At 43.0% G+C, this 24,415-nt stretch overlaps 1 protein-coding gene across 1 annotated transcript in view; it reads right to left on the bottom strand.

Moving 5' to 3' along the window:
• The window catches only part of LOC307101113 (maestro heat-like repeat-containing protein family member 1), a gene marked incomplete at its 5' end in the record, with an annotated part of 62,753 nt that overhangs the window by 1,022 nt on the left and 37,316 nt on the right, over positions 1–24,415 (bottom strand). Inside the window, 10 exons of the mRNA XM_079773807.1 lie at positions 1,817–1,922; positions 2,803–2,925; positions 3,283–3,441; positions 16,374–16,463; positions 17,940–18,075; positions 18,585–18,664; positions 19,029–19,154; positions 19,874–20,026; positions 20,352–20,474; positions 24,121–24,237. Of these exons, the coding sequence (XP_079629933.1) occupies positions 1,817–1,922; positions 2,803–2,925; positions 3,283–3,441; positions 16,374–16,463; positions 17,940–18,075; positions 18,585–18,664; positions 19,029–19,154; positions 19,874–20,026; positions 20,352–20,474; positions 24,121–24,237 (1,213 nt within the window). The remainder of the gene's footprint in view (positions 1–1,816; positions 1,923–2,802; positions 2,926–3,282; positions 3,442–16,373; positions 16,464–17,939; positions 18,076–18,584; positions 18,665–19,028; positions 19,155–19,873; positions 20,027–20,351; positions 20,475–24,120; positions 24,238–24,415) is intronic.

Raw genomic sequence — 24,415 nt, 5'->3', positions numbered from 1 at the left:
TGCAGGAGGCAGCTGATCGATGTTGTTTCTAACTCTCTATCCCTCTCCCATCCTCTCTGTAAAAAATCAATAAAATATATTACAATAAATAAATAAATAAATAAATAAATAAATAAATAAATAAAAGTTCGATAGCTCCACTGGATTGAGCGTCCCATGATTGAGTGTCGACCCAGGAACCGAGAGATCATGGTTCAATTCCCAGTCAAGGCACCTGCCTGGGTTGTGGGCTCAATCCCCAGTAGGGGACATGCATGAGATAGCCAATCAATGATTCTCTTTCTCCCTTCTTCTCTCTCTAAAATCAACTAAAAACATATATATTTTTAACGTGCTATATATATGTGTGTGCATATTAGTGTGTGTGTGTGTGTGTGTGTGTGTGTGTGTGTGTGTCTGTCTGTGTAGCATATTTTTAAGAAAAAAATTCTAGGGTGTTAGTAGTGGTTAAATCCAAATGATGTAAGTTCTGGCATTACTTATTGTCTTCTTTCAGCCAGTCTGAATATTTTATGCTTTCTAACATTAACACATACTGTTATCTATATACTGTATATAAAAGCCTAAGCGACCATCACAACTGAACAGAAGACCAAATAGGCCGGCAGGGGGGTTAGTGAGGGGTGACCAAATAACTGAACAACAGGCTGCATGAGGCGACCAGGCCGGCAGGGGGGTTAGTGAGGGGTGACAAAACAACTGAGCAGCAGGCTGCATGGGGTGACCAGGCTGGCTAGGGTGTTACTGAGCGGTGACCTGATGACTGAGCAGCAGGCGGCATGGGGTGACCAGGCTGGCAAGAGGGTTACTGAGGGGTGACCTGATGACTGAGCAGCAGGCGGCATAGGGTGACCAGGCCAGCAGGTGAGTTAGTGAGGGGGCGACCAAACGACCTAGCAGCAGGCTGTGTGGGGCAACCAAGCCTGCAAGGGGGACATTTGGGGGCAACCAGGCCGGCAGGGGTGGGCAGTGAGGGGCAACCAGGCTGGCAGAAGAGGACAGTGAGGTGTGATCAAGCCGGTGGGGGGGGGGAGTTGGGAGTGACCAGGCTGGCATGGAGGCAGTTAGGGGTGACCAGGTTGGCAGAGGGGGTAGTAAGGGGCAACCAGGATGGCGGGGAGAGAGTTATGAGCAACTAGAACGGTCGCGGGTGGGCAGTTGGGGGTGACCAGGATGGCGGGAGGGGGCAGTAAGGGGTGACCAGGCTGGTGGTGGTGGGGGTAGTTTGGAGCAGCTGGGGGTGACCAGGCCAGCATCAGGGCAGTTAAAGGCAATCAGGCAGGCAGGTAGGTGAGCAGTTAGGAGCCAGTGGTCCCGGATTGTGAGAGGGATGTCCGACTGCCTGTTCGGGCCTAAGTGAGTAGTTAAGACATCCCCTGAGGGGTCCCAGATTGGAGAGGGTGCAGGCTGGGCTGAGGGGGACAACCCCCCACCCCCATGCACGAATTTCATGCACTGGGCTTGCAGTTATAATTTAAAACAAAAAATATTTTGGGAAATCCATGGGGTTCCAGTTGAAGCAATAGTTTTTTACTTCCAAATGCATACATTTCTCTTCCTCACAAAGCAGCATGCTAACAAAGTGGGTAGATACACACAGAGCCAGGACAAAGGCAGATAGCTTCCTCTTTCTCCCCAGTCCTTTCTAACACAAAATTTGGGGTCTGACAGCCCAACATCCCTAATCAGGTCAGAGGTAGGAAAGGATGTGACCAACTTCATCAGACCATGGTTCTGGCTTAGCCCTTTAGCAGAAGGTCAAGGAGAGCTTTCCTGCTGGAGAGAAGGGAGGAATCAACAGGAGGGACCACCTTACCTATGAAATGGACTGCAGCTGTCCGTAGGAAGGACTGCGAGCTCTTCAGGAAGCTGAAGCTCTGAAACAGTAACTCCCCCACTAACTGTCTTTTGCATGTGCTCACCTGTGAAGTCAAGGAGGAGTAATGCTGACAAGGAGAGGGGGGCTGCTGGGAACTCTACTGGGAGACCTTCTTGCAGCCATGGCCCTCTCACCTTGCCCACAAGCAGCAGCATTTTCTGTCTTCAGTCAGCTTAAACTATTTGAACCTGTACACTCAGAAAGCCCCACCCCAGTAAAAGTGCAGACTCAACAGGAAGTTCATAAAGAGAATTTTGCTCCTTGGTACCAACAGGATAAAAGAGAAAACAACTGATGTAGAGCCAGGAGACCCAGGTTTGAATACTGGCCCTGACACTGGCCTCAGTTTTTTCATCTCAAGTGTTGAAATAAAACCTGCCTAACCTACCAATGGCTACAATGGGATAACGGATGTAAAAGTATAAATTGTAAAGTGCTCTGTCTATTCAAGGCATTCCAATTCACAATACTAGAATTACTCATTTAGTTCCTAACCTACTTGTGTAGCCCTTAAATGTTTACTTTTCAACAAGGATTCCTGTCTATGACTTGTTCCTGAGTTCACTGAAGTCACTGAAGCCACAGACCTTTATCACCATGACTGCTGATTTCAAGCCCTGAGGACTCCTGTCTATATTTCTCCCTCTAACCAGAAGGCTTCTATCCCATTGGCAACTACTAACCTTGCATGATGTCCCTAGCCACTGAGGGCAGAGTTTGGGATGCTAAGAGGATCAAATATGGAGAACCAGGGACTGGCATCCCAAACGTGGGTTCTCAGAGTTTGCTGATGAGAAAGAATGAGAATCAAGGAAAAGAAAGAATACATCTTCTGTCAGCCCTCTCCTCTTTACCCACCTAGCCTGCCAGTGAGTCCATAGCATGCATATTGTAACCCAGCTTCCTCAGAGACTCTCACTCACCAGGTACTTGCATGTTTCTTCCAACACCTGGATGTGATCACTGAGGGTGGTATGCTGAAACATCTGTGTGAAGGATGACCAGCCAATCACATTGGTCCACTCAGTCAGGGCTGCTCCACAGGCCTATGGGATGGAGACAAGGACATCCTAAGTCTCACTCCTACAACTCTGCAGAGCCAGGCCAGACCATGAAACTAGCCCATAAGGGGTTTGGTTGAGATTAGTAGCTGGGATCAGGGGCCTTGATCATGTCAAAGTACATAAATAGCTTCAGGGAGCAAAACCATATCAGCCTAAGACTGATGGCACCCAATAGAGGGTAAAAGTGCTCAGATTCAGCCCAGAAGATGATAGCAAAGAGGTGTAGAGTGAATGCAGACCCCAGACCAGGCTCAAGAAAGAGGACTAAAGGGAAGGGGCTGTGCTCTAGCAGAAAGGGTTGAATCAGGTTGAGGTTGGCAGGACAGAGGTCACCAGTACCTTGACCACCTCGGTGTTGTTGTCCTGAAAGCTAAGCAGCAGCGGCACTAAAAAACTGTACAGATGTTTCTGGATGGCGTATCCAGGCTTGAATTGGTTGACTCTATGTAACATGTGCCCAAGGGCAGAGATGGCTGTGATCCTCACCTGGTCCCTCTCCTGCCATGAAGAGCAAAATGGAGGTGAGGAGGCTATGGTTTCCCTCTGGCCCTGCCTGGCTTGGCTTTCATACACCCACATTTCATTTTTCATGTCCAAAGGACACTGTTTTTATATACTGTAAAGGCAACATGATTTGTGTAGCTGAGTAATTCTCTTTATTTTATTTTAAAACATATTTTTATTGATTTTTTACAGAGAGGAAGGGAGAGGGATAGAGAGTTAGAAACATCGATCAGCTGCCTCCTGCACACCCCCTACTGAGGATGTGCCCGCAACCAAGGCACATGCCCTTGACCGGAATCGAACCTGGGACCTTTCAGTCCGAAGGCCGACACTCTATCCACTGAGCCAAACTGGTTTTGGCTGAGTAATTCTCTTTAGCCCCCTAGAGCTAATAAGCCTCCTAGAGTTATGGCACTGTGCTCCGGAAACTAAGATTATAATTTCAGTTCTGCCATGGATCATATCTACAACATATCACTTTATTCTCTTCTGGAGATTTAGCTCAAGAATGCTAAATTTTAAAAAAATTAATTGTCCTAGTTATGCTGTAATTGTTTAAATCTGTATTAGCTTGTGTTAATTAGCAATGATCACAAACAGCTAAACTTTATACACTTTCAAGAGTATAGTATATATTAATTGTACAAATATTTATTGAGCACCTATCATGAGCTAGGCACAGTACTAAATAGCAGAGATGATGGGACAAGACAGTTCCTGAATTTGTAGGATATGGAAAACAGGTATTTTAACAAGTTGAATTACTTTTTGCACAAAACACATAATGGCTAAAAGAGAGATGATTCAATGTTAGCACTTTAATTAAAAAAACAGGATCCAATACAGTGGTGGAGTAGATGGAAGTTACACTCACCTCCTCCCAGGATCAAACCAGAACTACAACTAAATTTTAGAACAATCAACCTAAATAACCAGTTGAAGTCCAGCTGAACAGAAGTCTTATGACCAAGGATTTACAGAAGAAGTTACGTGGAGACTGGTAGGAAGGACTGAGGCACAAAAAGAGCTGGCCCCACATGTGCAGCAGTTGAGAATCTGGAGAGATATTTCACCTACAAAGGTCCACTCTCAGGAGCAACGGGCTCAACCCCACACAGGCTCCCTTGCCTGGAGCACCAGAACAGGAAGAGAAACCCACCTAAGACCTGGCTGTGAAATTCAGCGGAGATTCCATTTACTAGGGAGAGAAGGGACTCTGCCAGAAACCCAGGAGTCCTCTTAAAAAGTCAGTGCAGAAAATGTCATTTGCAGCCACTCACCGTGGGCTCCAGCGGAGGGAAGATGGCTCAGAGCAGACTGGAGTCATACAGGGAGAGACTGGGTTGTGTGGCTTCAGGGAGAGAGCTAAAGTGACAGCCACCAAGGTCCTTGTGTTGAATCCCTCTCCCACCACACTCCACAGATGCCATATTTCTTGGGTTGAGCATTCCCCTCCACAGGGCATCAGCCTGTGGAATGCATTAGTACTGCCCCCCCAAATACCTGTATACCTGCCCTGCCAAGCTTGCACCAGCCAGCCTGAGTTGGCAGTGCAGGCTTTCTTGGAGGGATCTTTAGGATGTCTAGGCAGACAAACGGGATATCAGAGACTGAATTCTGTGGCTCTAGGGTGAGGGGGTCTTTTTCCCCTCACATGCGTGACTAGAGCCACCATTCCTATGCAAACTGTCCATCCACATGACCAAATATTGGTCTGTTTTAGCCCGATAAACTCTGCTGGCCTTACCCTAATGACGCCCTCAGACCCCACCCCACCACTAATGTCTGCAGGCCCCATGCAGCTGGCAGCTGGCAGCTGGTCTTGATGTACCATGAGAAGTTTGCTGAGTGGCCTCAGAGGCAGCACTGGCTCCAAGTTTGTATATGTATCAACCTGGTGAATACCACTTGCCCCTAAGTGGTGACTCACTGAGAACCTACTTCAATTTGCATATTGCCAGAGGCAGTTTCAGTGATTGGGCCTAACAGGTAGCCAGCAGGCATTTTGGCTCCTCCCACATTCACCCTTTTCCTGCAGAGGCTGTCACAAAAGGTGGATTGTTTGTAGCTCCTAACAGGTAGCCCAGGGTCAGTTACAGGCAACATCTGATATTCACCAGCACCAGAGTTCCTCCCAAGAGGCCTCAGAACCTGGTGGCAGGCTTCAGACCACATCAGAGCACAACCCAATTAGCTCCACAAGTGGCACATCGAAAGGGAGATTTTGGCAGATACCAGACCTTGCTGGGGTGAATTCTACTTCATGGGGTTAGACCCTGCCCAGCAGCTAGCTCATACATTGAAGTCAGGGTCAATCCTCATAGTCAGCCAGCCTGAAGGTTAACCCCACCCACGGATGGGCCATCAACAATGAAGACTCAAGACAACCCTGGCTAGTGTGCTTCAGTAGGATGGGGGTCATCCCGTGCGCTGAAAGATTGCCAGTTCAATTCTTGGTCGGGTCACATGCCCAGATGGTGGGCTCAATCCCTATTAGGGGGAGCATGCAAGAGACAGCTGATCAATGCTGCTCTCATACTGATGTTTCTCCCTCTCTTTCTCCCTTCTTCTCTCTCTAAAAGGAAATAAAAAATCTTTTTTAAAAAGACAACTACAACAGGAGGGCTCACATAACACATTCCCGGAACACCTTGCTTGAGAGATGAGGGAGACAGCACTACCGCACCCCACAAGACACCTACTAAATAAAGCCACCATACCAAGATTGGGAGACATAGCAGATCTACCTAATACACTGAAACAAATACGGAGAGGTAGCCACCATGAGAATACAAGGAAATAGGCCCCAAATAACAGAAGAAATCCCCAGAAAAAGAACTAAAACAATGAAGGCAAGCAATCTACCAAATACAGAGTTCAAAACCATGGTTATAAGGATGCTCAATAAATGTAGGGAAGAATGAATGAACTCAGTGAAAAAAAAGAAAAGAAAAGATAGTAATAGAACACAGAAAGTATAAAAAAGAACTCGTCAAAGATAAAGAATACACTAGAATGAACCAACAACAGACTAAATGAAGCAAAGGATTGAATTATCAATTTGGATGATAAGGTAGCACAAAACAGCCATTCAGAGCACTGAAAAAAAAGAGAATTTTTGTTGTTGTTAACCTTCACCCGAGGATATTTTTCCCATTAATTTTTAGAGAGAGTGGAAGGGAGTGGGAGAAACAGAGGGAGAGAAACATTGATGTGAGAGAGACACATCGATTGGTTGCCTCTCGCACACTCCCCATTCAGGGCCAGGAATTGAACCTTTGACCAGAATTGACCCTGTGACCCTTCAGCCCATGGGCCGATGCTCTAACCACTGAGTAAATCAGCCAGGGCTAAAAGATAATTTTAAAAAATGAGAATAGCAAAATTGGTCTCTAGGACAACATCAAGTATACCAATGTCTGCATTATCGAGGGCACCAGAAAGAGCAGAAAGAAAGCAAGGGATTAAAAACCTATTTGAAGAAATAATGATGGAAAACTTTGTGAAGAAAAAAGACACACAAGTCCAGGAAGTGCAGAGAGTCCTATACAAGATAATCACAAGGACAACCACGCCAAGACACATCAAAATTATGATTTAAAAAAAACCTCTTAGAAAAGTAGAAATGGAGAGAACATACCGTAACATAATAAAGGCCATATATCACAACTAACATCAAACTCAACAGGGAAAAACTAAAAGATCAGAAACAAGACAGAGATGTCCACTTCCACCACTCTTATGCAACATAGTACTGGAAGATATAGCCATAGCAATCAGATAAGAAGAAGAAATAAAAGGCATCCAAACTGGAAAGGAATAAAGCTGTCATTATTTGCTGATGACATGATACTCTATATTGAGAACCCTAAAGATTCCACCAAAAAAACTACTAGAATTTATAAATTAATTCAATAAAGTATCAGGATACATAATAAGTATTAGCAATTGATTGCTTTTTTTTCCTTTTCTTTTTGGTTGCATTTGTATACACCAATAATAAACTATCAGAAAGGAAACCTAAGAGAACAATCCCATTTACAACTGCGTGAAAATAAAATACATAGGAATAAATTTAAAGAGATAAAAAAAACCATACTCAGAAAACTATGGAAGACATTGAAGAAATACACTGAAGAAGGTACATATAAATGAAAACATATACTGTGTTCATGGAAAGAAAAAATTAATATAGTTAAAATGTCCATATTACCTAAAACAATCTATAAATTTAATACAATTCCTATCATAATATTAATGGTTTATTTCACAGAACTAGAACAAATAATCCAAAAATTTATATAGAACCAAAAAGACACCAAATAGCCAAAAACAATCTTGAGAAAGAAGAACAAAGTTGGAGGCATCATGCTACCTGATATCAAACTATACTACAAGGCCATAGTAATCAAAACATCATGGTACTGGCAAAAAAACAAACAAAACAAACAAACAAACAAAAAAACATACAAATCAATGGAACAAAATGGAGAGCCCAGAAATATATCCTTGCCTATATGGTCAAAGGAGTCAAGAACATACAATGGCGTAAAGACAGTCAATTCAATAAATGATGTTGAAAAAATTGGACAGACACATGAAAAAAAAAAAAAAAGAAACTAGACCCTTCTTACACCATGCATAAGAATAAATGGAAATTGGCCGAAACCGGTTTGGCTCAGTGGATAGAGCATCGGCCTGCGGACTGAAAGGTCCCAGGTTCGATTCCGGTCAAGGGCATGTACCTTGGTTGCGGGCATATCCCCAGTAGGGGGTGTGCAGGAGGCAGCTGATCGATGTTTCTCTCTCATCGATGTTTCTAACTCTCTATACCTCTCCCTTTCTCTCTGTGAAAAATCAATAAAATATATTTAAAAAAAGAATAAATGGAAATTGGATTAAAGACTTAAACTCATAAAAATTCTAGAAGAAAACATAGTAAAATCTCTGACACTTCTCTTAGCAATATTTTTTTTTCCTGATATATCTCTGGGCAAAGGAAACAAGAAAAAATAAACAAATGAGATTACATCAATCTAAACAGTTTTTGTACAGCAAAGAAAACCATCAACAAAGTAAAAAGTCAGTCCAGCTGGCATGGCTCAGTGGTTGAGCATCAGCCTCTGAACCAGGAGGTCACAGTTCGATTCCTATTCATGGCACATGTGTGGGGTGCAGGCATGTGGACATGCAGGAGGCAGCCTAACAATGATTCTCTCATCATTGATGTTTTTATTTCTCTCTCCCTCTCCCTTCCTCTCTTTAGTCAATAAAAAATATTTTTTAAAAAGACAACCTACTGAAAAGAGAGGAAGAAAAGATGGTGGCTGGCAAGACAGAGGTGAGGGAGAGGAAGTGAGTGAGTGAGAGCATGAAGGGAGAGTGTGTGGATGTATGTGGTGTGTGTGTGAGTGAATAAGGGACAGTTAAATCTCGCAGGAACAGCAGGGGCTGGCAGACCAGGCTCTCTTGGACAAGGAGAGACTACTACCGCTGCGGGCACTCCCTGGACTGCAACACTCTGGCACGGAGCCCATGCCATCTTGAAGGGGACAGCAGCCTTTTCTAGGAACTCATCAGCACCACCACCCAGACAGGACTTTGACACTGCCTGAGACCCAGCAGCCGCTCCAGCCAAAATTCTGCTACACCAGATGCAGACCCGTGGGCCCTGGGACCTCCACCTCCAAAGGTGCACTGCTCGGCAGCAGTAAGTGCATCTTCCCCCTCCCCAGCAACAGAATTCCGTACACCACTTTCGCGCTTTTCTAGCTGAGTTCAGGCATCCAGGGCACACCACTCCTTAGGCAGCACCTGGGAGCCACTGGGAGCCCCTGCTGGGTGTGATTCTATGCAGACAAGGGCACACTGCCCAGCAGTAGAAATTCTGAACTCCCTCCTCCTGAGTAACTGCCCACATACACCCCAGCTGCTTAACTTCAGCATCAGAGCCCCTCAAAGTGTGTCAGAGCTCTGCGCCAAAAGCACCTCCAGCCCGCGTGTATTTCCAAAGGGCAGGCACCCTGCGCCCATCTATCCACAGGGCGCTTGTGGGAGCTGCTGTGAGTCCTTGCTGGGTGTGATCTTGGACAAACAGGGACACACTCGCCCTGGCAGTAGAAATTCTGAATTCACTCATCCTGGATACCTGCACACAGACACCTCAATTACGCGGCTTCAGTGCCAGGGCCTTTCAGAGTACTTCAGCGCCCCTCGCTGGCAAACGCACCACAGGTGCCCCTGTGAACCTCCACTGGGAGCGTGCGCATATCCACCACAGGTGCAGCAGCAAAAGCTGAGTCTGGCCACTCCACAACTACAGAACTCTGGACACCACAGTCACGCCTTTCCAGAATGTAGGCCTCCTGAGACCCTTCACCACAACAGACGGTTCCTGGGTGCCACTGTGAGTTCCCGCTGGACACGCGCGATTTCAATCAAGAGCGCAAGACAGCAAAAATTGAGACACCTCCCTCCACGGCTGGTGACTTCTAGACACTACAGTTGTACCTTTCCAGCTCACAGACATCAAGAGAACCCAAATAGCTCAAGTAGGGAGCTACACTAGATTACCAGACCCAGGAGACCTGAGAGATCACACCAGTAGCACCATCTCCTAAAGAACCTGAGTATCACACCAATTGGACCTACAATTGAAACGTTACAGCAAAACATGGGAAGACAAAAATACAATCCCCAAAGGAAAGAAAAAGAGGAATCACCAGAAAGGGAGTTAAATGAAATTGAAGCTAGCAGCATATCAGAGAAAGAATTCAGAGTAATGGTTATAAGGATGTTATAACCGGCTAGATGACAAATACACACAACTCAATGACAAATACACACAACTCAATGAGAACTATAAGGAGCTGGATGAGAATGTCACCAACATGAAAAGGAACCAAGAGGAGATGAAGAATGACATAGCTGCAATAAAGAACACAATGGAAGGCTTAAACAGTAGACTAGAAGAGGCTGAGGACTGCATCAGCGAATTAGAAGACAAGGTAAAAAAAACACACAAACACAGCAGCAATTGGAAAGAAGACTTAAAAAGCAAGAGGAGAGCCTAAGGGAGCTTTGGGACAACACAAAACGAAACAACATTCGCATAATAGGGGTACCAGGAGGAGAGGAATAGAAGGAATAGAAAACCTGTTTGAAGAAATAATGACAGAAAACTTCCCTGATATTGGCAAGAAAAAAACTATGCAAGTCCAAGAAGTACACAGAGTCCCAAAGAAGTTGAACTCCAAAAGACTGACACCAAGACACATCATAATGAAATTGGCAAACACAAACGACAAAGTAAGAATCTTAAAGGCTGCCAGAGAGAGACAGAAAGTTACCTACAAGGGTTCTCCTATTAGAATATCAACTGATTTTTCAACAGAAACACACCAGGCTAGAAGGGAATGGAATGAAATATACAAAGTCATGCAAAGCAAGGGACTGAATCCAAGAATACTATACCCAGCAAGGCTATCATTCAAAAGTGAAGGTGGAATCAGGAGCTTCACAGACAAAAAAGGACTAAGGGTGTTTATTACCATCAAACCAGCAATGCAAAAAATGCTAAAGGGTCTGTTGAAAAAAAAAAACAATAGGAAGCGATGAAGGAACACAGGGGTAAAGAATAAAAATGGCGACAAACAAGTACCTATCAATAATAACTTTAAATGTAAATGGATTAAATGCCCCAATCAAAAGACATCGAGTGGCTGAATGGATAAAAAAACATGACCCATATATATGTTGTCTACAAGAGACCCACCTCAGAACAAGAGACTCACATAGATTGAAAGTGAAGGGATGGAAAAATATCTTTCAGGCAAATGGAAATGAAAAAAAAAAAAGCTGGGGTAGCAATACTTATATCTGACAAAATAGACCTCAAAGTAAATGCCATAACAAGAGATAAGGAAGGCCACTTCATAATACTAAAGGGAGAAATCCAACAAGAAGAAATAATTCTGGTAAACATATACGCACCCAATATAGGAGCACCCAAATACATAAAAAAACTCCTGGAGGATATCAAGGGAGAGATTAATAGCAATACAATCATAGTAGGAGACTTTAATACCCCACTATCACCACTGGACAAATCCTCTAAACAAAAAATCAGCAAAGAAACATCAATCCTAAATGACTCACTAGACCAGATGGAATTAATTGACATCTTCAGAACATTTCACCCCAAAGCCACAGAATATACATTCTTCTCAAGTGCACATGGGTCATTTTCAAAGATAGACCATATGCTGGGTCACAGGCAAAGTCTCTTCAAATTCAAGAAGATAGGAATTATATCAAGCATCTTCTCAGATCACAATGGCATAAAACTGGAAATCAACTACAATAAATACAATCCAAAGAAATCAAACACATGGAGACTAAACAGCATGCTACTAAACAAGGACTGGGTCACCAGAGAGATCAAGGAAGAAATAAAAAACATCATGGCAACAAATGACAATGGAAACACAACAATCCAAAATCTATGGGACACAGCGAAAGCAGTCTTGAGAGGGAAGTTCATAGCTCTACAAGCTTATTGCAAAAAACAAGAAACAATGGTAATAAATTACCTAACCCTACAACTCAAAGAGTTAGAAAAAGAGCAGCAAGAAAAGCCCAGAGTAACCAGAAGGAAGGAAATAACAAAGATCAGAGCGGAGATAAACGACATAGAGACTAAAGAAACAATACAAAAGATCAATGAAACCAAGAGCTGGTTCTTTGAAAGGATAAACAAGATTGATGAACCTCTAGCCAGGCTCACCAAGAAGCAAAGAGAGAGGACCCAAATAAACAAAATCAGAAATGAAAGAGATGAAATATCAACAGACCCCGCTGAGATACAAAGGATTGTTACAAAATACTACAAACAACTCTATTCCAACAAACTAGACAACCTGTAGGAAATGAACATATTCCTAGAAAAATATAACCTTCCAAAAATCAATCAGGAAGAATCTAAACAGCTCAATAGGCCAGTAACTATGGAAGAAATTGAAGCAGTCATCAAAAAGCTTCCAGCAAACAAAAGCTCGGGGCCTGACGGCTTCATAGGGGAGTTTTACCAAACATTCAAGGAAGAACTAAAACCTATCCTCCTCAGACTATTCCAAAAAATTCAAGAGGAAGGAACACTTCCAAGCTCATTCTATGAAGCCAGCATCACCCTAATACCAAAACCAGATAAAGAAAACACAATGAAAGAGGATTACAGACCAATATCCCTCATGAACATAGATGCCAAAATCCTCAACAAAATTCTAGCAAATCGGCTCCAGCAGTACATCAGAAAGATCATACACCATGACCAAGTAAGATTTATCCCAGGAATGCAAGGGTGGTACAATATCCGCAAATCAATAAACGTGATACATCACATAAACAAATTGAGAGATAAAAATCACATAGTCATATCAATTGATGCAGAAAAAGCATTTGACAAAATCCAACACCCTTTTTTGATAAAAACTCTCAACAAGGTAGGAATAGAAGGCTCATACCTCAACATAATAAAAGTGATATATGATAAACACACAGCAAACATCATACTCAAAGTACAAAAACTAAAAACATTTCCCCTAAGAACAGGAACAAGACAGGGATGCCCACTCTCACCACTCCTGTATGACATAGTACTTGAAGTATTAGCCATTGCAATTAGACAAGAAGAAGAAATAAAAGGCATCCAAATTGGAAAAGAACAAGTAAAGCTGTCTTTATTTGCAGACGACATGATATTGTACATAAAAAATCCGAAAGACTCTGTCAAAAAACTAATAGACTTAATAAATGAATTCGGCAATGTAGCAGGATACAAAATTAACGCCAAGAAATCTATGGCCTTTCTATACACCAATAGAGAACTTACAGAAAGAGAGACTAAAAAGGCAATCCCATTTACCATCGCACCAAAAAAATTAAGATACCTAGGAATAAATCTAACTAAGGAGGTAAAAGACATATACCTGGAAAACTACAGGACACTGAAAAAAGAGATAGAGGAAGACGTAAACAGATGGAAGAACATACCATGTTCATGGATTGGTAGAATCAACATCATTAAAATGTACATACTACCCAAAGCAATCTATAGATTCAATGCACTCCCCATTAAAATACCAACGGCATATTTCACAGACCTTGAAAGAACTCTCCAAAAATTCATCTGGAATAAAAAAAGACCCCAAATAGCCACAGCAATCCTGAGAAAGAAGAATAAAGTAGGAGGGATCTCAATACCAGATTTCAAGCTGTATTACAAAGCCATTATTCTCAAAACAGCCTGGGACTGGCACAAGAACAGACATATAGATCAATGGAATAGAATAGAGAATCCAGATATTGACCCAAACCACTATGCTCAATTAATATTTGACAAAGGAGGCATGAACATACAATGGAATAAAGACAGTCTCTTCAATAAATGGTGTTGGGAAAATTGGACAGATACATGCAAAAAAATGAAGCTAGATCACCAACTTACACCATACACAAAAATAAACTCAAAATGGATACAGGACTTAAACATAAGATGGGAAACCATAAAAATACTAGAGGAATCCACAGGCAGCAAAATCACAGACATATGCCAAAAGAACTTCTTCACCGATTCTGCCCCTAGGGCAATGGAAGCTAAAGAGAAAATTAACAAATGGGACTACATCAAAATAAAAAGCTTTTTTACAGCAAAAGAAACTATCAACAAAACAACAAGAAAGCCCACTGTATGGGAGAACATATTTGCAAATGTTATCACTGATAAAGTTTTAATCTCCAACATCTACAGGCAGCTTATACAACTTAATAAAAGGAAGATAAATGATTCAATAAAAAAATAGGCAACGGACCTAAATAGAATCTTTTCAAAAGAAGACAGAAGGAAGGCCAAGAGACACATGAAAACATGCTCAAAGTCACTAATTATCCGAGAGATGCAAATCAAAACAACAATGCGGTACCATCTCACACCAGTCAGAATGGCTATCATCAACAAATCAACAAACGACAAGTGTTGGCGAGGATGCGGAGAAAAAGGAACCCTCGTGCACTGCTGGAGGGAATGCAGACTGGTGCAGCCACTGTGGAGAACAGTGTGGAGTTTCCTCAAAAAACTGAAAATGGAACTCCCATTTGACCCAGTAATCCCACTCCTAGGAATATATCCTAAAAAATTGGGAACACCAATAAGAAAGGATGTATGCACCCCTATGTTCATAGCAGCACAATTTACAATAGCTACGATCTGGAAACAGCCTAGGTGCCCATCAGCTGATGACTGGATCAGAAAACTATGGTACATGTACACAATGGAATACTATGCTGCCATAAAAAGAAGGAATTCTTACCATTTGCAGCAACCTGGATGGAATTGGAGAACATTATGCTGAGTGAAATAAGCCAGTCAATGAAAGAAAAATACCACATGATCTCACTCATTTATGGATAATAAAGAAAATTATAAACTGTTGAACAAAAAGATAGATACAGAGACAGTAAAGCATCAAACAGTCTGTCAAATTATAGCAGGAAGGTTAGGGAGAGGTGGGGAAGATAAGAGATCAACCGAAGGACTTGTATGCATGCATATAAGCATAACCAATGGACGCAAAACTCTGGGGGGTGAGGGCATATATGGGAGTGGGATGGGGGGGCAATGGTAAGATATGTACACATATAATAACTTAATAAAAAAAATTAAAAAAAGAAGCTAAAAAAAATAAATAAAATGGGCAAATCATTTGCACCTGCACCTCACTTCTTTGAGCCAAGCACTTTGTGAACATCTCAGTGGATTACCAAATGACTGTATTAACTAGGTACTACATGTCATTCCATTTTCCAGGATAAACTGAGGCAAACAGAAGTTAAATAACTTCCCAAGACCATATAGCAAACAGCAGAGCCACGATCTGGAACCATAGTGTATGGAAGACCAAAGCCTGTTTTTAACTTTTAACTGCTATGAGCAAGCAGCGGGCAGCTGAGAGAGAAGCTGGCCACAGCTATGGCTGAAGGGGAAGAAGGAGGAAGTTCTCTCCTCTAAAGCCAAGACCAATATTAGCTATTAGATCTTAGCCCTTATTATCCTTTCCCTAAAACCTTTGCACCCAATTTTCATCAGCAGTTCTACCTCTTAGTTTTTCTTACTGTGAAAATAAACAGTCCCTAGACTGTTTTCCTGGTCTGTTCCCAACTGTACTAGGTTGATAGTATCCCCCCCCCCACCCCAAATTCATGTCCATTCAGAACCTCAGACTGTGACCTTGTTTGAAAATAGGGTCTTTGCAGATGATTCAAATTAAGATGAGTTCCTACCCCAATGACTGCTGTCCTTATTAAGACCCCTAGCTGGTTGGGCTCAGTGTATAGTCTGTGGCCTGTGGACTGAAAGGTGCGGTTTCGATTCGAGTCAAAAACACATGCCCGGGTTGTGGGATAAGTACCCAGAGGGGGTTGTGCAGGAGGCAGTCAATCAATGATTCTCTCTCATCATTGGATGTTTCTATCTCTCTCTCTCCCTCTCCCTCCATCTCTGAAATCAATAAAAACATATTTTTTTAAAAAGAGAACACACACACACACACACACACACACACACACACACACACACACGTAAGAATGCCCTGTGAAAATAAATAGAGGCACAGATTAGAATGCTATGTCGACAAGTCAAGCGATACCATGGGTTGCCAGGAATTACCAGAAGCTAGGAGAGGTGCATAAAACAGATTCTCCTTTAGAGCCTCCAGTAGGAATCAAACCATCCAATACTTTGATTTAGGACTTCTGTCCTTTATGACTGAGAGGAATGTATTTCTGTTGTTTGGAGTCACTTCATGTGGTATTAATTTATGGCAGGCCTAGGAAATGAATACACCAACGTTCAGGGGCTTCTTCCCACTTACCTGCAAGCAGTTCTGGATCCGGGTGGGCATCTCAACAATAAGTGTCTCCATTAGTCTTAGGAGGGATTGCATGGTCTCCTTAAACAGATCCTGAGGGGGGAAATGGAACTCAAACAAATACCAACCTGTCAGCCCCAACCCTTCTTCTAAACTGCTCAGCATTCTGGCTCTCCCAGCCTTCCTTGAGAAAGCCTGCTCCAAAAACTTCCCCTACATTTCAAGCACTCCTGGCTCTTCATTCATTTGAATAAATCCCTCTGTTGTTTCACCAGAGCACAAATGTCTGCCTGGTTTGTAGTGTGACCTGGAGTTCCCCTGCAACATAGCTACCCTGCCTTCTCCATCCCCACTCCCTAACTTGAACTCATGTGGGACTCTGGTCCCAGGGGATACAGCTTCAGTAAGCAGCCAAGACTTACAGGCTGGCTGGCTCCAGGTGGGAGGAGGACTGGCCTAGCTGTCTGCAGAGCAACTGATTCACAAAAGCTAGGACAGTGGGTTTCTCCCTCTCACCCTTTAACGAACCAAGTGGCCTTGCCCAAAGCCTTATAAAGAGAGTAGGTGATCTGCCAAGGAGGGCTTCTAAACGTAGGTCCTGCTGGGAGAACCAGAGCAACATTGTCATAGATCTCAGCCACTAAAACCGAAAAGTAGGGGAAAGAAAAAGAAAGGAGCTCTCACTGGAATAAAGTACTCAGAAGAAACCTACAAAGGTGTAAAGCTATTCTTCCTGGGCAGCTGGAACTCCCAGCTTGCTCTAAATACAGGGAAATCCTCTCAAAATACCCTCCTCATCCGAATCAGATTGACACTGAGGGAGGCAAGAGAAAACCCACCTCCACCTTTTCTATATGTACCAGTCTTTCCTACATAAAATAACTATGAACTAAAAAATAAGGATTACCAAAAATCTGATGAAAAGGATGCCCAAGATGAACAAACCAACTGACCTTAAAGAAAATCAAGCTAATTCAGTAAATAGTAGAAACCTGTATTTTTAAATTCTTTTTAATATCTTCAAAAAAAATCAAGAGACTATGGCATCAATAAAAGAAGAACAACCAGGCAAGGTAAAGGTGTAATCAGAACACATGAAAGAATTCCTAGGAATTAAACATGTGAATATAAATAAAAAATTGAATCCCTCTTTTCTACCTCAAGGAAGCACTGCAGGCCCTATAAGAAATAGACTCTGATTTCTTGCTCCTGGGATTCCCTGGCTTTATTTACCTATCAAACGTTAGTAAAATCATATTTGAACCTTCTAGTGTGGTTTCAATCACACAGCAGTTACAAAGGGAAGGTTCAAGTGTCTGCCTTTGGGCCTGAGTGTTAAAGTGGTGGCAGTGGTTACCAATGGGTAGAAGAAGGAAGTTAGATCTCAGGAGTAGAGTTCAGACTACATGACCCAGGGACTTCTTCACAGGAGGGCTTCCTTGCAATGATTTCTTTTTTTATTAAGGAAGGCAGAAGACTCTTACATAAAACGGCCAAACCTATCCTTCCCATCTTCTTAAAAAATTAAAAAATAAAACCAAAAGAGACAAACATCGAAGAGTTACTTACCACATTGGCTTGGCCCTCCTTGGGACTAGATGCCTCCTTTTGCAAAACTTCTATGGATGGCAGGCAGAACACACTCTTGAAGCATGTGCTAAGTAGCTCTACTCTTTCTTCTATCTCTAAGAGGGGCCTGAGCATCCTAAAATCCAGGGAGAAGAAGTGTAACCAGTGTTGTCAGGAATAACAACTGAGAAGGTTATAGAAAGGGAAGGTGGAGACAGAGGAATAAGTGGGAGCAAGGAAGAGGTAGATATCAGAAGAAATGATATTAAAAGAAGAAAGGGATGAAACAGTAAGAAAGGGTGAAAAGATCCAGGAAGATGGAAAGAAAAGAACTAAGGGAAAGAGAAGAGGCATGACTGTTGCAGGAAAGGATACTGGTATTTTGAGAGAATGGGACGTCAGTGATGGAGATGGAGGTGCCTATCAGCGACAGCACTGAAAGCAGAGGATGCCTGGGGCAGAATTAACAGCAAGTGCCTATAGAGATAGGAGAGGCCACCTCTACCAGGTGCTTTGAAAATCCCATTAAAAATCTTGGCAATAAGAAGTGGCAGATATTGTCCAGTAAATTTCTACAAATAAGAGGTGGTAAAGAGTTGCAATAGAACCAGGTCAAGGAAGACAGAGTGGATGGTATGTTGTTACCTGAAGTTATTGATGATGTTCATTGCCTTCTGTCTAACAGGGCTGGAAATGGAGTTCAATGGCTCCTCCTTGATTAGGTCCTAACACACACACACACACACACACACACACACACACACACACACACGAGGATGGTGAACATATTTTTCTTGTCTGCCTCCTCCCACTCCAGGTTGTGTTCATAAGAAGGTGGAATTTAGAATTTTTAGTGACTTCCAAAGACTCTGAGGACAGCACCTCTCTCCTACTCCCAACCACACCTTCCCTACAGTACTCACACCAGCCTTGAGGATGGGAAAGGGAATACTAAGGCAGGAAAAAGACACTGGGAAATCTGGACTTCTACCTTCAGGCCTAGCCTAGGAGTGCTACCAATGGTTTCCATGTGGACCCATCCTCCCTCCTCTCTGCATTCCCACCTCCATCCTCCTGCAAGATACTTACCACCATGAAGGTTACAATTGCTAGCTTGTGAGGGAACTTGAATTGAAAGGCCACGTGCTGCTGACTACCCAGGATTTTTGTCAGTATGATGAGGGCATTCAGGTAATCCAGCTTCAGATCCTTATCCTGAATGAACCAGTATGCTCAGGGATCTCCAAGGAGGGAAAGGATCAGGGCCAGGGCACACTATCTACACAGTCTGGGGGGTGAGGACCTAAGCCTTCTTTAGCCTTCCTTAGGCTGATGCTCTGCATCTTCCCTCTGATGGTGGACCAGTGCATCCCTGGGGTGGAGAGAGCCACCCCTCTCACCAACCCCCTTCTGAAGCCACCCTCATATAACTCTTAAATTAGCATGGATCAAGCTTCCTGGTCTCCCAAGGTATTGTCTTTCTCTTGAACAAAGTCTACCGAAGGATGTCTGAGTTGGGAATGGAAAGGGATCCTTCTCCAACCCTGGGGACCCATGTTTTGCACAAATAGCAAATGCAGGAAAACAATATGGGGCTCCTCTGTCTCTCCTGAATGCTTCTTCCTATGAATACTAGGGAATTGAGGTTTTACTCATCCCTTCTTCAGAGAGGGCAGTGAAGAGCTCAATGGCACGTTATATAGCTATGTCAGCAGGGAAGGAGACACTTTTCAACAGACCTAAAGTTACTGTGGTCTCCTCCTTGGGCCAATTAGAGTCTCAGAGTAGGAGGATTAAGTGAAAGTATTTTTATGTGGGAGAAGTCAGCGTACTAGCCCCTGACTCCCACGTAAGGCCAGGCATCTTTTTCTTGGGCGGTAAGAGAGGAGATGACAGAAATGGGATGTTGGAGAAGTAGAGTAAGCGGGAAGTACCTTTTCCAAAATGCAGTTGTGGTAGTGTTGCAGGATCAAGGCCAGGATGGCATCTAAATGCACGAAAATAGCTCCCTTGCTCCCTAAAATTATCTTGCCATAGGTTAAGTAGATGGTGTTACAGACAAGCACCCATTCCCTTCGCTGATGTTCCTGTAGGGGAAGGGGAAACGGAGGTTCAGGGAGGAAAAGGTTGCTCAGAGGATGTGGGGAAGAAGATGGGACTGTGCAATGGTGAGCAGCTTGGGGGACAGGGTGGGCATGTAGCTGCTGCTACCAGGGCCTGAAGTGCGGACACAAGGGAGCAAGAGAAAGGGAGCGAGGATGCAACTTTCCCACAGTTGTTTAGAGGGAAAGAGAAGCATTTACTGTTATAGATGAGTCATAGGGCCTCAGAGAAATTGGAGGCTGGGGTGATGGGGATGCCTTGGAAGGCTTTGTATGGGAAGCTGGTAGAGCCCCCTGGGAATGACATCACCTTTTCCAGTTTGAGGATGGACGATGAGTCTTTGTCAGTGAGTATAGCACTATACACTTTCAGTTGCTCCAGGACAGTCTTCAGATGTTTCCTGGAAACGATGCTGAATGCCACAGCAATGCCCTGTAACACAGAGAGCCGCAACCCCATGCCACAGGTCAGGGTGAGCCAAACACCTGCTCTGTTCCCCCACAAGCAAGGAATAGAGAGAGGAAGGGGGAGGAAAAGGAGAGGAAAAAATGGAAGGGAAATTTGGTTCTCCACATTTGAACTATTTAAAATCCAGGTGGAAAGGAACCCTCGTGCACTGCTGGTGGGAATGCAGACTGGTTCAGCCACTGTGGAGAACAGTATGAAGTTTCCTCAAAAAACTGAAAATGGAACTCCCATTTGACCCAGTGATCCCATTTTAGGAATATATTCCAAGAAACTAGAAACACCAATCAGAAAGGATATATGCACCCCTATGTTCAGAGCAGCACAATTCACGATAGCTACGATTTGAAAACAGCCTAAATGCCCATCAGCAGATGAGTGGATTAGAAAACTATGGTACATCTACACAATGGAATACTACGCTGTTATAAAAAAGAAGGAATTCCTACCATTTGCAGCAGCATGGATGGAACTGGAGAGCATTATGCTAAGTGAAATGAGCCAGGCAATGAAAGAAAAATACCACATGATCTCACTCATTTATGGAAAATAAAGAACATTATAACCTGAGGAACAAAAAGATAGATACAGAGGCAGTAAAGCATTGAACAGATGGTTAAATTACAGCGGGAAGCCTGGGGAGTGTTGGGGAGAGCGGGGAAGAGATCAACCGAAGGACTTGTTTGCATGCATATAAGCGCAATCAATGGACATAAGACACTGGGTGGAGGGTGGGATGAGGGCATGCGACAGGGGGTAGGGGAGGCTTGGGGAAGTTCAATGGGGAAAAAAAGGAGATATATGTACTACTATGTGTAATACTTTAAATAATAAAAAATAAAATAGAGTAAAAACTTCAAAAAAAATCCAGGTGGAGAACCAAATATCTTTGCAAAAAGTAATTCAAGAAGCCAATTATTAAGAAAAATCAGAGTCACAGATTTACAAAATCTTGGTAATATCAAACTTAACTTTGCACAATAGAGAATACTTTTATATGCACTACGAATTCAGAGAATGGTTGTTCTGGGGAGGGAACAGAGGAAAGAACAAATCCCAAGCACCTTACTGACAGGATTGGATAGCTGGTCAGAGAAGAGATGGAAGACAGGGAAGACTTATAGACAATGCCAATATTTCTAGTTTAGGAGAACAGGAAACAGCAATAATTCTGACCAAAACAGGCAGGTGAAAAAGAGGCCTGTCTAAGTTGGTGAGAGAGAAAGGAGTGAGTTCCTGGATGTGTTGAATGGGAGGTCATGGCAAAACAACTAAGTGGAAATGTTCTCATTGCCAGTGTGTCTGAACGTTGATGCTGGAAGCATAGATCTGGGAATCACAACCTTGAGAGAATCAAAAGCATAAAGACTTGGGGATTCTGTGGTTCCTGCCAGGAATAGTCTTTAACTTAACCCCTCTGCCTCCTAGCAGGCCCTTTTGGCTTTATTGTCAGCTGAGTTTCTCCCTAGAGCTTACTCAACAAGGATGGCTGGGCACAGAGCTAAGGAAACATACAGGTGCCAGCTATTGGCAAATTGGCTCATTTGTGCTGGAAAGGCCACCATTAAGTCTTTGCAGCAAGAGAAGACAGAGTAGAGGGAGCCTCAGGACAGTGACAGGCTCCAGGACACAGATCCTCGAGAGAGATGACATGTTAGTGGGACTTGTAGACTGTTGGACACCAAGTAGATAAAGGGAAAAGTTTACCTCTTTAGAAAAGAGGGACTAGTGGAGCATCAGAAGGGGGTTCTATTCTGTCCCTCTCCTTATGTCCCCCCTTAGCCGTGGCTTCCACTCATTCTGGTCAGCAGCATCATCATCGTCATAATTAACATCATCAGAACATTAATGCTTAATGTTTACCAGACTTATACATGTTACTTCATTAATCATCACCCTAATGCATTGAGGTAAATATTATCATCCCCATTTTACAGACAGGGAAATTATGTTTCCCAGATCTAGACACCCAGCCCCGATTTAGTTCCAACTAAATGCATGGTTTGATTCTGAATCAGATTCTGGACTAAAAAAAAAAATCCAGGTCTACATGCTACTGTAAATCTCCATCTGACACTCCAACCTCTCCCAGTCAAAAACTAAGTACATCTACTTCCTCCCCCTTTTGTCCTGGGTTCCTGGTCTTAGGGAAGGATACCATTCTCCTCCCACTTGGGCCAGAAACCCAAGAACCATCCCAGATGCCCTTTCCCCCTCTTATCTTTATTTATCTTCTATATTCAATCTGTTCCCAAGTGCTAGCAAGAGGTCACTTTTACTTCCTTGTCAAAGATCTGCACTCCAGTCCCACTAGACCACTGACTGTTCTCTAGATGTGCTCCCCAAAGTCTTGATCCTGAATCTTGACTCAGAATATTATGTCAACTGGGAATACCTGCCTCCCTCCTTCTCCTAAACTCTCCCAACAAACGCAAGTCCCAGCAAGCCCACACAGCCACGGTGCCACAATGACTGCTCATGTAGCCTTTAGGAAGGCCATTGTGTATAGTTAGCTGTTTCCTTCCTGTACATGTCTTTCTCCTCATTGATAAGGTTTGCAACTTGGGCTTAGTAAATACCTGTTGCTGACCGTGGTGCTGATCAATGCTCTGAGAATCTGGCAGAAGTGCCTTGGAGAGGGAGACCTGAGGACATGGACACCAGCACTACCAGTAATCAGCACATAGAGAGTGCATATGCACCAGCATTGTTCTAAGTGATTTTACATTTTAATCCTCAAAACCATCCTACAACACACATCACTTCTGTGGTATTCCACCAACAATGCACACTCTGAATCTAATCATGGGGAAATATGAGAAACCAAAACCGAGGGACATTGTACAACATGAATGGTGTGTACATTTTTCAAATGTCCAGGTCATGAAAGATAAAGATGAGGAATTTTCTCCAGATTAAAGAAGAATAAAGAGAAATGACAACTAAATGCACAGTTTGATTCTGAATCAGATTCTGGACTAAAAAAAAAAGAATATTTTTCTTTTGCTCTAAAACACATTGTTGGGACAATTGATGATTTTCAAACTGGGTCTATAATTTAGGTATCAGTCGTGTAGCAATGTTAATTTCCTGGTTTTGGTAATTGCACTGTGCTTATGTAAGAGAATATCTTTATTTTTAGCTAATAGACAGTGAAGTATTTAGTGGTAAATGAGCTTCATGACTGCAGCTTTCATTTCAGATTCAAAAAATACAGTAATAATGTTAGTAAATAAATAAATTATGTAATTTATGTGTGAGAAAGAGAATGATAAAGCAAACAGAAAAACATTAAGATTTTGGGGATCTGGGAGAAGTATCAATAGGAATTCTTTCAGATTTTTTTTTGCAACTTTTCTCTAACTATAAAATTATTTAAAATTTAAAAATAACTTTTAAAGAAATATCCTATGAGGAAGGTACCATAGCCTCATCTTAATGAGAAGGAAACTGAGGCACAGGGCTGTTCAGTAACTTGCTCAAGGACACATAGCGAGTAGGTGGCTGAGCTGGAATCCTAACCCAGGTGCTCTGGTTTGCCAGGCCCAGGCTTTCAGCCACCTTGCCATTCTGACTCAACCTGGAAAGGCTTTGCCAACGCATTCTGCCTCACCTCCCTCTCCTGCAGGTTTTCATGGGAAGTTTGAAGGATGGAGGAGAGCATCATCTTCACCAGTTTCTCACTTCTTGAGGTCCACAGGGCGAAGCCAAAGAATTTATAGAGAAAAGCCTAGGAAAGGTAGGAGGCAGGTAGGAGGCAGGGTCATGCATAGCTTGAAATGAGGTTAGGGCAGCATTTCCAATACTAGCCACCACCTTTGCCCACAGCCCCATCCTCCACCCTGGCCCTTGCTGTCTAGAGGCATCTGGATAAGGCAGTGATCCTATGGAGCAGGGGTTTAAGTTAG

The sequence above is a fragment of the Cnephaeus nilssonii genome (genome assembly GCF_951640355.1).
Source record: "Cnephaeus nilssonii genome assembly, chromosome: 6".
Taxonomy (NCBI): Eukaryota; Metazoa; Chordata; class Mammalia; order Chiroptera; family Vespertilionidae; genus Cnephaeus; species Cnephaeus nilssonii.
The sequence above is the reverse complement of the archived record's forward strand: the minus strand, read 5'-3'. Positions and strand labels throughout refer to the sequence as shown.